The 16,051-nt window shown below is 36.7% G+C and overlaps 1 protein-coding gene across 1 annotated transcript in view; it reads left to right on the forward strand.

Moving 5' to 3' along the window:
• LOC106065519 (chorion peroxidase-like) overlaps positions 1-16,051 on the forward strand; it is a 30,274-nt gene that overhangs the window by 8,214 nt on the left and 6,009 nt on the right. The window contains exons 4-13 of the mRNA XM_056028182.1: positions 305-429; positions 1,138-1,186; positions 2,974-3,025; positions 3,742-3,845; positions 7,977-8,081; positions 8,931-9,044; positions 10,725-10,915; positions 11,355-11,520; positions 12,822-12,984; positions 13,433-13,579. Of these exons, the coding sequence (XP_055884157.1) occupies positions 305-429; positions 1,138-1,186; positions 2,974-3,025; positions 3,742-3,845; positions 7,977-8,081; positions 8,931-9,044; positions 10,725-10,915; positions 11,355-11,520; positions 12,822-12,984; positions 13,433-13,579 (1,216 nt within the window). The remainder of the gene's footprint in view (positions 1-304; positions 430-1,137; positions 1,187-2,973; positions 3,026-3,741; positions 3,846-7,976; positions 8,082-8,930; positions 9,045-10,724; positions 10,916-11,354; positions 11,521-12,821; positions 12,985-13,432; positions 13,580-16,051) is intronic.

Here is a 16,051-nt window from a genome sequence, read left to right on the forward strand (position 1 = left end):
TGTGGACGGGAATAACTCTTAAGAATAGGGCTTCGCAGTCACATGAAAAGGGTTACTACGAGATGAACCATAGTCTTTCTACCACTGAAAAAGGCCAACTAGCTGTTTCAAAACATAAATATTCATTCATTCATTCATTCTTCAGTCTAAAGCTTTACTGTCTTCACTTCGGTAAAACATTTGTTTTCTGAACTCTCCATTATCATTGATATTATCGTGGTCAAGATTAAATGCTTCTGAGGTCCAATCCTAGTTCTTAAATTCACATGGATACAACTATACAAGTATATGTGTTTGCCTGCAGGTATGAACACACCTCGTATCTACAGTGTTGTCGGTAAGGAGTATCTACCTTCACCACGCTTGATCAGCTTGAAGCTTTTCCCTGATGTCATGAAAGAGAGCGATCTGTCTATGTTCACTATGCAGGTAATTGTTTTGTCTAACTTAGTCTGGTTTGTTTCTGCATTATCCAAGGATATGTTTGATCTGTTGCCACCACACGCTTTGTCATTTAGCAAAGTTTCCAATGTTAGCTTTGAACGAGTGTGCTAGTCAAAGCTGTTTTACTCCCTCCCCCCTTTTTTAACTCACCCCTTTAAAAAAGGAAGTAACCCACGTCTTCAACAAAATATAAAAAAAATAATTGTTGTTTTTTTAAAGAAAGGTGAGTGACGGGAGAGCACAATTTAATTGCTGCCATTTGTCTCAATAATGCAAGTGTTATCTTCCCTTTTTCTATTAAAAAAATTAATTAATTAATTACCACTAATTGATTAACTAATTAGTAAACTTTTTTGCAAAATGTATGATTGATTTGAGAATGGTAATTGGTTGAAAGAAACCACCCTGAAAGACAGACAGCTTTGTTAAAAATAATAATAATAGCCGCATTTGAACTTATGAAACTAAAATATCCCAAAAGTCAAAATTATTTTTTTTTAAATCTCCCTTTTTAATGGTCATCGGTTTCATGAGGGCGTTGTCTAGCCGGCACAATTATCAAGTATTTTACATATTTTGTTGTTACATCTGTTATTGTTACATCTTGTTATTTATTTATCGTTTCCTTGTTAGAATTTTGTTTTCTTGCATATTCGTGTACTAATTCTAACCATTCTACTCTACTGTCCACAGTTTGGTCAGTTTGTAAGTCATGACATTGGTGTTTCCCCAGTTCCTACTGGTAAGTCCACCTACCATTCCAGTAGATAGTAATCCCAGCCAGTCCCAGCTCCCCCAGCTTAAGATAATTATTTAATAAATATACCAAAGAGAAAACTTTTGTTTTCGCTAACATCTATTTGCAGTTTGTTTATAATATTGCTTCATTAATGAATCATGTCGGAAATAGAGGCCTAATGCTTCATTAATGAATCATGTCGGAAATAGAGGCCTAATGCTTCATTAATGAATCATGTCGGAAATAGAGGCCTAATGCTTCATTAATGAATCATGTCGGAAATAGAGGCCTAATGCTTCATTAATGAATCATGTCGGAAATAGAGGCCTAATGCTTCATTAATGAATCATGTCGGAAATAGAGGCCTAATGCTTCATTAATGAATCATGTCGGAAATAGAGGCCTAATGCTTCATTAATGAATCATGTCGGAAATAGAGGCCTAATGCTTCATTAATGAATCATGTCGGAAATAGAGGCCTAATGCTTCATTAATGAATCATGTCGGAAATAGAGGCCTAATGCTTCATTAATGAATCATGTCGGAAATAGAGGCCTAATGCTTCATTAATGAATCATGTCGGAAATAGAGGCCTAATGCTTCATTAAGAATCATGTCGGAAATAGAGGCCTAATGCTTCATTAATGAATCATGTCGGAAATAGAGGCCTATTGCTTCATTAATGAATCATGTCGGAAATAGAGGCCTAATGCTTCATTAATGAATCATGTCGGAAATAGAGGCCTAATGCTTCATTAATGAATCATGTCGGAAATAGAGGCCTAATGCTTCATTAATGAATCATGTCGGAAATAGAGGCCTAATGCTTCATTAATGAATCATGCCGGAAATAGAGGCCTAATGCTTCATTAATGAATCATGTCGGAAATAGAGGCCTAATGCTTCATTAATGAATCATGTCGGAAATAGAGGCCTAATGCTTCATTAATGAATCATGTCGGAAATAGAGGCCTAATGCTTCATTAATGAATCATGTCGGAAATAGAGGCCTAATGCTTCATTAATGAATCATGTCGGAAATAGAGGCCTAATGCTTCATTAATGAATCATGTCGGAAATAGAGGCCTAATGCTTCATTAATGAATCATGTCGGAAATAGAGGCCTAATGCTTCATTAATGAATCATGCCGGAAATAGAGGCCTAATGCTTCATTAATGAATCATGTCGGAAATAGAGGCTAATGCTTCATTAATGAATCATGCCGGAAATAGAGGCCTAATGCTTCATTAATGAATCATGCCGGAAATAGAGGCCTAATGCTGCATTAATGAATCATGCCGGAAATAGAGGCCTAATGCTGCATTAATTTAAAATCCAGCAGGACCAGTACCTTGAAAACGGCTCTAACAATTTTTATAGAAATTTAACATATACATCTATGGAAAAAAAAAGATTATCCACACAGTGAATATTCTGTTTTGACCATTTTAATTTTTCGAAATAAAAACTTCTTAATTTTTACTTTTTTTAAAACACGATTTCAATGGGAATTCCCGCAATCGACTCAAATGTTTCTTTCTATTCAGTAAAGAGTTTATAAATAAATAGACATATGCTGTAGAAGTTCCAGTCCATGTGCCCTTGTTAATCGATAGCTGTATAGAAAAACTTGATTGTGCAAAGCTCACAAGAAGAACTCCTTTCATTAAAGCAGCATTTCAAAATCTGGAAACAATGCGAAATGATAAAGCACCATCAGCTTCATTCAAAATAAATTGATTAAAAAAAACTTTTAAAAATAATTTATTTTTGCTCTCATACTTCGTAGGCTCCAACGGAACAATCAAGTGTTGCGGAGTTTCTGCTAAACAAATGAGCAAGTAAGGTTTTGTTCCATATAAGCTTTTGTTTACTAGTCCAAAATTAAGAGAAGAAAGTATTATTTCCCTTGGCTAAGCAGTAAGAATGGCTGGATAAAAAGGATAAATGCATTGTCTAGATGCCTGGTCTAGATCATAGATAGCTGGTTTAGATGCCTGGTCTAGATGGCTGGTATAGATGCCTGGTCTAGATGCTAGATGGCTGGTCTAGATACCGTGTCTAGATGCTAAATGGCTGGTGTAGATGGCTGGTGTAGATCCTGTTCTAGATGCTAGATAGCTAATCTAGATGTCCATATGATGAATATACCAATAAATAATCACACATAAATGCCTTCCTCGCTGGCCGAATAAAAAAAATGCGAAAGCCATAGCAGTTAACGGTGTTCGATTCCCGTATTTGAAGTTGCTTGCCCTGGATGTGGCAAAATATGCAGGTCACAGCTGGGGCTGCGCAGCCACGGGAAATACTGTATTCCTCATTAATCTTGGACTCGAAGACAAGCCTTAGTATTATTAGATTTGAACTTAAATAAAGGAGGCATTGTCTTTTTTTCAAAGATATATTTTTGTTCTTGTTAGTTGATTTCTTTGTGCCAGTGAAGTTGAGTGAAGTGTTACCATGCCATAATGGTCTAGTGATGTATTTAACAATTTTTTTTTTTTTTGTAGTTTTTCTACATTGAAAAAAAAAACACTTGTTATTTTGTTGACAGAGAATGCTTCCCAATTCCCATTCCTAAGGAAGATTCAAGATTTGAATATTGCATGGAGTTCGTTCGATCAGAAGCAGCCAAAGATGAGTATGGAAATCAAATGTGTAAGTATATTCTATAGAGATTTACAATTCCTCTTTTTAAGTCACAACTTCATGGAACCTGGAGGATGGGCGGAGGGTGGAACCTGGATCTCGAAAGCGGATCTAACGATTTTCCTACAAATTTAACATTCGATGTATATCGCTGAGAAAAGAATAGCTAGCGTGTTAGCTAAACGGGGAAAACTCGAGTTTGACCATTATACTTTTCAATGTATAAAAAGAAATATGTTTGTTTGTAAATGTTGTACATGTTTCGGATGTTCCTTCAGAGTTCAAGATATTTTACTTCCTAGTCCTAACCTCCCGCAGGACGACGGGGATGGGAGCGGTCTGTGGGTTTGATAAAACCGAACGACAGTCCAGCGCGCAAACCGCACGACATGGCAATAAAAAAAACATGGCATAGTCAGCCGTATTGTGCCAATAACTGAGTTATTTATTAAATTTCAATATTGCTTTCAGTTTATTGATAGATTATCTAAGCTTTGCTTGTATTTTTAAGAAAATGTAATATAAATTACATCTACATTCTAGATCTAGAAGATGTAGACTAGCTCTGGATCTAGTTCTTCCTGCCATACATTACAAAGTAGACCACTACTGTTTCTTTCTCGCCATACATTACAAAGTAGACCACCACTGTTTCTTTCTCGCCATACATTACAAAGTAGACCACCACTGTTTCTTTCTCACCATACATTACAAAGTAGACCACCACTGTTTCTTTCTCGCCATACATTACAAAGTAGACCACCACTGTTTCTTTCTCGCCATACATTACAAAGTAGACCTTCACTGTTTCTTTCTCGCCATACATTACAAAGTAGACCACCACTGTTTCTTTCTCGCCATACATTACAAAGTAGACCACCACTGTTTCTTTCTCGCCATACATTACAAAGTAGACCACCACTGTTTCTTTCTCGCCATACATTACAAAGTAGACCACCACTGTTTCTTTCTCGCCATACATTACAAAGTAGACCTTCACTGTTTCTTTCTCGCCATACATTACAAAGTAGACCACCACTGTTTCTTTCTCGCCATACATTACAAAGTAGACCACCACTGTTTCTTTCTCACCATACATTACAAAGTAGACCACCACTGTTTCTTTCTCGCCATACATTACAAAGTAGACCACCACTGTTTCTTTCTCGCCATACATTACAAAGTAGACCACCACTGTTTCTTTCTCGCCATACATTACAAAGTAGACCACCACTGTTTCTTTCTCGCCATACATTACAAAGTAGACCTTCACTGTTTCTTTCTCGCCATACATTACAAAGTAGACCACCACTGTTTCTTTCTCGCCATACATTACTAAGTAGACCACCACTGTTTCTTTCTCGCCATACATTACAAAGTAGACCACCACTGTTTCTTTCTCGCCATACATTACAAAGTAGACCACCACTGTTTCTTTCTCGCCACACATTACAAAGTAGACCACCACTGTTTCTTTCTCGCCATACATTACAAAGTAGACCTTCACTGTTTCTTTCTCGCCATACATTACAAAGTAGACCACCACTGTTTCTTTCTCGCCATACATTACAAAGTAGACCACCACTGTTTCTTTCTCACCATACATTACAAAGTAGACCACCACTGTTTCTTTCTCGCCATACATTACAAAGTAGACCACCACTGTTTCTTTCTCGCCATACATTACAAAGTAGACCACCACTGTTTCTTTCTCGCCATACATTACAAAGTAGACCACCACTGTTTCTTTCTCGCCATACATTACAAAGTAGACCTTCACTGTTTCTTTCTCGCCATACATTACAAAGTAGACCACCACTGTTTCTTTCTCGCCATACATTACTAAGTAGACCACCACTGTTTCTTTCTCGCCATACATTACAAAGTAGACCACCACTGTTTCTTTCTCGCCATACATTACAAAGTAGACCACTACTGTTTCTTTCTCGCCATACATTACAAAGTAGACCACCACTGTTTCTTTCTCGCCATACATTACAAAGTAGAACACCACTGTTTTTTTCTCGCCATACATTACTAAGTAGACCACCACTGTTTCTTTCTCGCCATACATTACTAAGTAGACCTTCACTGTTTCTTTCTTGCCATACATTACAAAGTAGACCTCCACTGTTTCTTTCTCGCCATACATTACAAAGTAGACCTTCACTGTTTCTTTCTCGCCATACATTACAAAGTAGACCACCACTGTTTCTTTCTCGCCATACATTACAAAGTAGACCACTACTGTTTCTTTCTTAACATACATTATAATGTAGACCTTCACTGTTTCTTTCTGGCCATACATTACAAAGTAGACCACCACTGTTTCTTTCTCGCCATACATTACAAAGTAGACCTCTACTGTTTCTTTCTTGCCATACATTACAAAGTAGACCACCACTGTTTCTTTCTCGCCATACATTACAAAGTAGACCTCCTCTGTTTCTTTCTTGCCTACATTACAAAGTAGACCTTAACTGTTTCTTTCTCGCCATACATTACAAAGTAGACCTTCACTGTTTCTTTCTTGCCATACATTACAAAGTAGACCACCACTGTTTCTTTCTCGCCATACATTACAAAGTAGACCACCACTGTTTCTTTCTTGCCTACATTACAAAGTAGACCACCACTGTTTCTTTCTCGCCATACATTACAAAGTAGACCTCCTCTGTTTCTTTCTTGCCTACATTACAAAGTAGACCTTAACTGTTTCTTTCTCGCCATACATTACAAAGTAGACCTTCACTGTTTCTTTCTTGCCATACATTACAAAGTAGACCACCACTGTTTCTTTCTCGCCATACATTACAAAGTAGACCACCACTGTTTCTTTCTTGCCTACATTACAAAGTAGACCTTCACTGTTTCTTTCTCGCCATACATTACAAAGTAGACCACCACTGTTTCTTTCTCGCCATACATTACAAAGTAGACCTTCACTGTTTCTTTCTTGCCTACATTACTAAGTAGACCTTCACTGTTTCTTTCTTGCCATACATTACTAAGTAGACCTTCACTGTTTCTTTCTTGCCATACATTACAAAGTAGACCTTCACTGTTTCTTTCTCGCCATACATTACTAAGTAGACCTTCACTTTTTCTTTCTTGCCATACATTACTAAGTAGACCTTCACTGTTTCTTTCTTGCCATACATTACAAAGTAGACCACCACTGTTTCTTTCTCGCCATACATTACTAAGTAGACCTTCACTGTTCCTTTCTTGCCTACATTACTAAGTAGACTTTCACTGTTTCTTTCTTGCCTACATTACTAAGTAGACCTTCACTGTTTCTTTCTTGCCATACATTACTAAGTAGACCTTCACTGTTTCTTTCTTGCCATACATTACAAAGTAGACCTTCACTGTTTCTTTCTCGCCATACATTACTAAGTAGACCTTCACTTTTTCTTTCTTGCCATACATTACTAAGTAGACCTTCACTGTTTCTTTCTTGCCATACATTACAAAGTAGACCTTCACTGTTTCTTTCTTGCCATACATTACTAAGTAGACCTTCACTGTTCCTTTCTTGCCTACATTACTAAGTAGACTTTCACTGTTTCTTTCTCGCCATACATTACAAAGTAGACCTTCACTGTTTCTTTCTTGCCATACATTACAAAGTAGACCTTCACTGTTCCTTTCTTGCCATACATTACAAAGTAGACCTTCACTGTTCCTTTCTTGCCATACATTACAAAGTAGACCTTCACTGTTCCTTTCTTGCCATACATTACAAAGTAGACCTTCACTGTTCCTTTCTTGCCATACATTACTAAGTAGACTTTCACTGTTTCTTTCTTGCCTATATTACAAAGTAGACCTTCACTGTTTCTTTCTCGCCATACATTACAAAGTAGACCTCCACTGTTTCTTTCTTGCCATACATTACAAAGTAGACCTTCACTGTTTCTTTCTTGATTACATTACAAAGTAGACCTCCACTGTTTCTTTCTTGCCTATATTACAAAGTAGACCTTCACTGTTTCTTTCTTGCCATACATTACAAAGTAGACCTCCACTGTTTCTTTCTTGCCATACATTACTAAGTAGACCTTCACTGTTTCTTTCTCGCCATCCCTTACTTTTGCCAGTCCTCACAACGTAACTCGTGTTATTACTTCTGTCTAGATCCAAGAGAACAAATCAATGCCCTGACTTCCTTCATTGATGGATCCAACATTTATGGGTCTGACATTATAACTACCCAAAGACTTAGAACTGAAAATGGCAAAGGTAACATTGGTCTTTGTATTTTCTTGATTAAATAGTTTTATATCTTAACTGGTTAACTGAGACACTGGTTAATCAGGAAACAGCCACCTATTCGGACCTATTTCTCAAGACATACGAGAATGAAAAAAAAAGCTGTGTTGTTTTTTTTAGTAGGCCTGTTCTTGGGTTTCTATTCTTCCGTTTCAACATATGTCTTTTATTCTTATGTTTGTCATTTGAGACCCAAAGAAAGTCCACTGCTAGAGCAGACGTAGACGATGAAATGAGAATCTAACTCGAGAACCCACAATGGTTATGTCTGCTCAGTATGTGACCAATATGTGGCACATGACGCTCCGTACCAACATGAACTATTGCAGTCCCTCATTCATCTTCAGACTCGATGACAATACTTATTACTGTCTTTATTCTTGTGTTTTTATACTTGTGTTTTTATACCTCTGTTTTTATACTTGTATTTTTATACTTGTGTTTTTATACTCGTCTTTTGTTTTCTTTTGCTTACTGTTTAGTAGTTTATTATCTTTACTTTTGGTGGCAATCTTTGAAAAAAATAACAATGAAAGGATTTTTTTATATGAGGAATCTAAAAATAACCTAAACACTTAGAAATTCTTTCTATTTGGACAAAATAGTTCTAGTTTATACAATAATTAAAAGTATAATTATAGATATATTTTCAAGGTCCAGTTCTCAGTGCAAATAGTTTAAGATTTGACATATTCATCTCACAACACAAATTGTATCTGCATTTTATTTATAGAGTTGTTTTTAACCGAGGTTAGAAAAATGTAATATTGTAAGCTGAGCATACATAATGTCATTGTTTCTAATATGTCATCTGTATAGGAATACTGCTGTCGACCACTATAGTCAACGGCAAAGAACGTCTTCCGAATGATACGTCTTCCAAAGCAGCGTGTGTCAGGACCACAAGCCCAACATCTTACTGTCAGCTTTCAGGTGAGCAAATAGTTTACAATTTTACCTTTGACCTTTTTTGTTACTGGTGTTTCAAGCGGAACAAAGATTGTTTTTTAAAGAGATTTGGATATTTGATAAATCCATGTGGACCAGAAATTCCCTAGACCGAGATCGCATTCGTGTGACGGCTTGGAGTAGTATTTTTTCTGGCCCCTGTGAGACCTACTGAGTCTATATCGTATTAACATTGCTTAACTCTGGATACATAATACATTTATTTATCTTTGACTGAAAGTCCAAGTCTGGATGAAAATTTACTTTCCAGGATCTGTGAAATGTTTGTTTTGTAATATGTTTTACATGTTTTGGATGTTCCTTCAAAGTTAAAGATAACCTACATCCTAGCCCAAACCTCCCACACCACGACTGGGGATGACTGCGGGCAGGGTATAAACCCAGGACCAATCGAGACGACCGGTGACATAGTCCATGTAAATGAACCAAATACGACATATTTTATGTTTAAGTTTTGTTGAAGCACAGACATTCACACAGACATTTGTCTTTTGTTTTGTTGAAGCACAGACATTCACACAGACATTTGTCTTTTGTTTTGTTGAAGCATTCACACAGACATTTGTCTTTTGTTTTGTTGAAGCATTCACACAGACATTTGTCTTTTGTTTTGTTGAAGCATTCACACAGACATTTGTCTTTTGTTTTGTTGAAGCACAAACATTCTCATAGACATTTGTCTTTTGTTTTGTTGAAGCACAAACATTCTCATAGACATTTGTCTTTTGTTTTGTTGAAGCATTCACTTCACACAGACATTTGTCTTTTGTTTTGTTGAAGTACAAACATTCTCATAGACATTTGTCTTTTGTTTTATTGAAGCATTCACACAGACATTTGTCTTTTGTTTTGTTGAAGCATTCACACAGACATTTGTCTTTTGTTTTGTTGAAGCATTCACACAGACATTTGTCTTTTGTTTTGTTGAAGCACAAACATTCTCATAGACATTTGTCTTTTGTTTAGTTGAAGCACAAACATTCTCATAGACATTTGTCTTCTGTTTTGTTGAAGCATTCACACAGACATTTGTCTTTTGTTTTGTTGAAGCACAAACATTCTCATAGACATTTGTCTTTTGTTTTATTGAAGCATTCACACAGACATTTGTCTTTTGTTTTGTTGAAGCACAAACATTCACACAGACATTTGTCTTTTGTTTCGTTGAAGCACAAACATTCACATAGACATTCACATAGATATTTGTCTTTTGTTTTGTTGAAGCACAAACATTCACATAGACATTCACATAGATATTTGTCTTTTGTTTTATTGAAGCACAAACATTCACACAGACATTCACACAGACATTTGTCTTTTGTTTTATTGAAGCATTCACACAGACATTTGTCTTTTGTTTTGTTGAAGCACAAATATTCACACAGACATTTGTCTTTTGTTTCGTTGAAGCACAAACATTCACATAGACATTCACATAGATATTTGTCTTTTGTTTTGTTGAAGCACAAACATTCACACAGACATTCACATAGATATTTGTCTTTTGTTTTGTTGAAGCACAAACATTCACACAGACATTCACATAGATATTTTTGTCTTTTGTTTTGTTGAAGCACAGACATTCACACAGACTTTTGTCTTTTGTTTTGTTCAAACATTCACACAGACATTTCTTCGTTGCAGGTGATAAACGCGTAAATCAGCAGCCAGTGCTTGGCACTCAGCATCTCACTTTTCATCTCTACCACAACGAACTGGCCAGAAGAATAGTTGAAGGCATCATAGTCAAGAAGACTGGAGTTAAACCCACGCCCGAACAGGTGGAGAAGTACATCGCAACTGCTCCCGATAATGTTAAAGAAATCCTCTTCCAGGTAAGTGTAGGAATAAATAAAAGTAAATATGTGAAAGAGATCTCTCTGTATGTAAATCAAATTAGTATATTCTTACCTGAAAGAAATCTTCAAGATATATGAGAAATTAGAATGTTCATTGGTTATTAGCTAGGAATTTTAAACTAACAAGACTAACAAGGGCAATGGGTTGAGACCAATTTGAAAACTAAATCGTGCTTAGAGTGTGTTAGTAGATATATATTATAGATATTGAGGAGAATTTATAATAAGTGACATTGTTATTTTAGGCTACCTCTTAACATTTTTTTCGACTCCTAAGTTATAGTTTAATTTATTTTTATGACTCTATCATTGGAGACTTTACCATTAATAATGTACTTATTGGGTTAATTTATAGTATCTTATATAATTTATCTGCCACATCTAATGAATACAAAATTCTTTGCATATTTTTTAGGAAGTCAAAAGGATAAATAATGCCATCTTTCAGAGGATTGCTGTTTGTGATTATCTCCCATTCGTCATCGGACGTAGTTACATGGAGATGTATAAACTAACCTGTACCAAAAGAAGTAGATATAATCCATACGTAGACCCAAGGCTCGCCAACGGTTTTATTGCTGGTAAGTTCCAGGAGGATGTCATTTAGTTTTTAGAAACTTTCAAGTTTTCAAATAAAAGGAAATTTACGGACCAACACCTCCCACCGAGCAGGCTGTGAGTTTTCATCATGCTCTGGTTATAATCCACAAAATGGTAATGGAAAAGTGATTTGAGTGCTGGGAAAAGTCATAAAAAGCCCGTGGAGCCTGTGAGCGCATGAGGCGCCCTGACCGCACTTCCCCGTGGTGAAGGCTGTCCAATACTGAGCAAGCTATTATTGCTTAGTGCAAGACATGCCACTGCCCTGTGGGCTTATATTTTATTCACGGCTATGGACAAATTTTGACTCATGGTTCCTGTCAGGACTGAGTTCTGGTCAGCCTGGGTCTCCTGTTTACTGTAGAGGAGAAGGGGGGCAATTCAGGTGGTTGAATTCAAAACTGTTATTGTTTTGGGTTGTTTTTGTTTGGTGAGATGTTTTGTTGAACGATGTAACTCATGATAAGGGAGTGTGTTTTTGTTCCTAGTCCAGGACAGTTGGACTTTTTGGATATATATAGTCTAAGTGTAGACTCTAACTATTTTTCTGTATTATAGTGAAAATAATGTAATTAAACATGTTATATGTCGGTAAAGTGGCATTCTGAATCTTATTTTGTCATTGTACGTGTCATTATGGTATTATCCAGGACTTGGGTACATTTAGCATGACACATACATATATTAGTGGAAGTAGGCCTTGACAGTTCCCCTCTGCTGATCTCCGTCTTGACAGGTCTGGGAAACCAAAACTTCTCGACCTGTATGGTGACACTGTATGGTGACATGTATGTCTGGTGACACTGTATGGTGACATGTATGTCTTGTCTATGCCAATGAATATTTGTGCAAAGTTTTAACTTGATCCTACAATGGGTTTGGATAAAATAACATATATACATTTTTTACCAGACAGTGAGTTGATATAAGCTTTCTAAAACGACTATTGTCGTTAGTTCAAAGCTATTCGTTAGCCCATCGCAATAATTAAGCCTATATATTTCCCATCTCATCCACTCGGCGCTGTTTTATTCCTTTGTAATTTTCTAATTTTAATCATTGTTAACCTATGAATGATGAAAACCTAATTAAGTTACTTCGACACTTCCATTCCATTCCTGGACATACTTTAAATAAAGAATAATAGATAATAATAATAATACACGTATCTTTAAACAGGTTTTGAAAAGGCTTCAATCCCAACAGCTTCTAATCGCCATGCCTAGAAAATATAAATATTTGAACGATTTTATTCAAGCCTTGTTTTTCTTGTCTGTCATAGCCGCCTACAGATTTGGGCATACACTTATCCCGAACTCTTACCCAATCAAAGGCGTCCCAGAATTCTTTAAAGACGAGTTCTTTACTCCAGACTCTTCTATTGACAGCCACGAAGAAATTATTGAGGGAATGTTGACCGTCTCCAACGAGGTCCGTTTTGACAGGTACGTTTCCTCCTTGACTTCTCTTGGTTACCTCATTTTGTGTCGGGTAGTTGTGTCTTTTCACCAATGCGCGAATTTATGAATGAAGCTGGATTTATTTATGAAGAACTCTGTGACCTTTTTAAAAACTTACCTCTCCTGATGTTTTTCATTTAAAAGTGGTGTATTTTTTTTTTAAACATCTGCTTGCATAGATAATTTTAAAAATTAGCTGGTTCACTTTCGGAAAAGAAAATGTAGCCCATGCATTAGAACTTTGAATGATCTAAAATATCATGAAGTCCGATTTTCATTTTCTCTTCTAGTTTCTGAGATTTAAACGGGACGGACGGACGGACAGACAGACATTCCATACAAAACTAATAGCGTCTTTTCCCCTTTCGGGGGCCGCTAAATAAATTAATCCAAATGATCAGAACTAATTTAACTATCCATTGGTTATTAACAGACATTTTGCAAAGGCCATCACAGAACACTTGTTTGAGAACAATCAAGGCGCCAAGAATGCCCTTGACCTTGCCTCACTGAACATCCAGAGAGGACGTGACCATGGAATCCCAGGCCACTACTTCTGGAGGATGAGATACAATCTAAGGTAATGAGCATGTAGCAGATACTTAGGTGATAACTATCACAGTGATAGCCATCTCAGTGTGGGTGTAAGAGCTACATCTTAAATCTACAACACTGGCGGATCCGGAAAGGGGTAGGGGGGTCGGTAGGGGCGATCGGGTTAGCCATTACGTTTTACTGGGAGTTTTCTATGGGTCCTCTGGCATTGTTATTGTTTTTTTACTATTGACCCATCTCTTCCAATCTTTTTGTTTAATTCTTACATTTTTCTTTCGCTTCCTTTACATAGCCACCAAATGTTGTCAGATCATTAACGTCTAAGATAACTCATGCCTTCGTGCATGGGCGCCCGCGGGTATAAGCAAGCTGGTGCACATGCATCCCCCTGGATTCTGAGTAGATAAATTCTAACCATTTTTTGCACCATTAAATCAATGAATATCTAAGTAGCAAATGAACTGTTGACTGTACAAATATTAGACAGGTTTCTTGATGATTTCAATATCACAAGATGATCCTGTGATGCCGGGGATTCTTATGTAGATATTGATATTAGATCTAAATATCTTTGGAGATTCAAATCCCGAAGATCCTTTAATTCAAATACAAAACTTTAATTCATGAACTAGGAATCACTCACAATATACAAAATGTACAAATGAAACTGTATCAATTGAATATCTTCTTCAGAGCTCGTTAGCTAATAAATAAAACTGCACATGTGTAATAGGTGCCTTTTCGTCCTCGTGTGTTTCTGATTTGTCTTTTAATAGTCGTCAATTATTCATCTGTTGTTGAACCAGTTTCCCTGCAGTCTATCCTAAATAAATATTGGCATCAGTAGTCACATTAATGGCATAATCAAATCAAAAATCAACTTGACCATGCTGAGAAACACTTCAGAGATGGTATATTCAAGAAGGCATGACTGCTGGCTGAAAAACTTGGTACCGCGTATTGAGTTAGTGCTGCCGAGATTTCGCCGACAAGATGTAACGCAAAAAAAGACTATCAGAACTGCACGCGATCATTGCTTGTTAATCGCGACCAGAAGCAATTTATTAGTAAAGTCACAGTCAACGTTTGCAGTTTTTGTTTGATCGATCGAGGCTCGGGCCGCACAGATAAACGTAACAACTTGTACAGTAAATACTTTGTTCATGCATTTAGTTTTTTTATTTTAATTTCATTTGCCAAGACTTCCAAGGGGTCTACGAAAGTGAACAAACAAATTGGGGGGTCTACGATGATAGATTTCATTTAAGCAGGTCTTGACATAAATTTCTACATCCCATTAATGTAATTCTTTCTTACATATGATTTGTAGTATTTTTTACCTTAGTTAATCCTTTAAATATTTATCCTGCTATTGGAACGAAAAATTGTTGTATTTAATTTCAATACTTTTTTAAAAGCTTAATTTTGTCTGCATGTAACTAATGTTTAACAAAAAGAAATCTAGGCTGTACAGCGTGGTTAATTTAAAATTGGAATTCATTCCTTCCTTGTCAATAAAGTGCCTTTCTTATAACGAAATGATACCGATTACGCTGGAGGATCATTTGAGTCAATGCCACTCTGATAAATAAGATACAGATTTGAAAAATAACAAAAAACTTCTGAACAGTCAAAGATAAAGTTCAGAATAGACCCACAAATCTCTCTTCAACATCATATAGAGAAGATGATGGTTTGTGAGAGTCTTACACTATCTCTTTACTTAAAACAAAATACGGTAAACACTTTAGGTAAAACATTGGAGTTACCAGCCGTTGTTATTTAAAAACTGTTTTACACAAACCTACATGTGATATTATTAAAATAATTTCTTTAAGCAACAATAACAGTTCAAGGTCACATCGGTAGTATGAGTTATAAAATTAAAAGCTTCTTATCTAATACTTTGAAAACGACATATATACAGTTTGGGATCAGCGGCGTCACAGGCTCTGACATAGTGTAGCGCTGTGTGCTTCAAACTGCCTAAGGGTCGTCGGCTGCTTAATTTTCCTCAGGGTTGGCCCACAAGACCTTACCCATGTTTGGGTATGGTTGCAAGGCAGCAGAGTTTTTGAATTCAGTTTTTCTTCTGCTAGATGGGTAGCAAGTCAAGGCCAATGAGCCCATCCTGCTTGAAGCTTACAGGTTTAGGCACCAGTTACTCGCCTTTGACTCATCTCATGTTCGTGAAAACAGTTCCGCGGACTCAATATTTGAGCCACGCGTGAAAGATTAAGAAATAGACAAGAAACTGCTCTTTGCGAAAACTTGTCCAATGATTACTTAGACTTAGACCCTCCTGCCCCGTTTGGCTCTTGGGCAGCAAGCTGTCTCCACAAAGATCTGTCGCTGGCAATGTGTAAAGTGACTTCCCACCAGATGTCCACTGTTCTGAGGTCCTCCATGAAATTGTGGCGCCAAGTTACACTAGGACGTCCATGTTTGCGCTTTCCTCGTATTGGCCTCCATGTCATCGCAACTCTTGGTATGTGTA

This window comes from Biomphalaria glabrata, chromosome 4 (genome assembly GCF_947242115.1).
Source record: "Biomphalaria glabrata chromosome 4, xgBioGlab47.1, whole genome shotgun sequence".
NCBI classification, from domain to species: domain Eukaryota; kingdom Metazoa; phylum Mollusca; class Gastropoda; family Planorbidae; genus Biomphalaria; species Biomphalaria glabrata.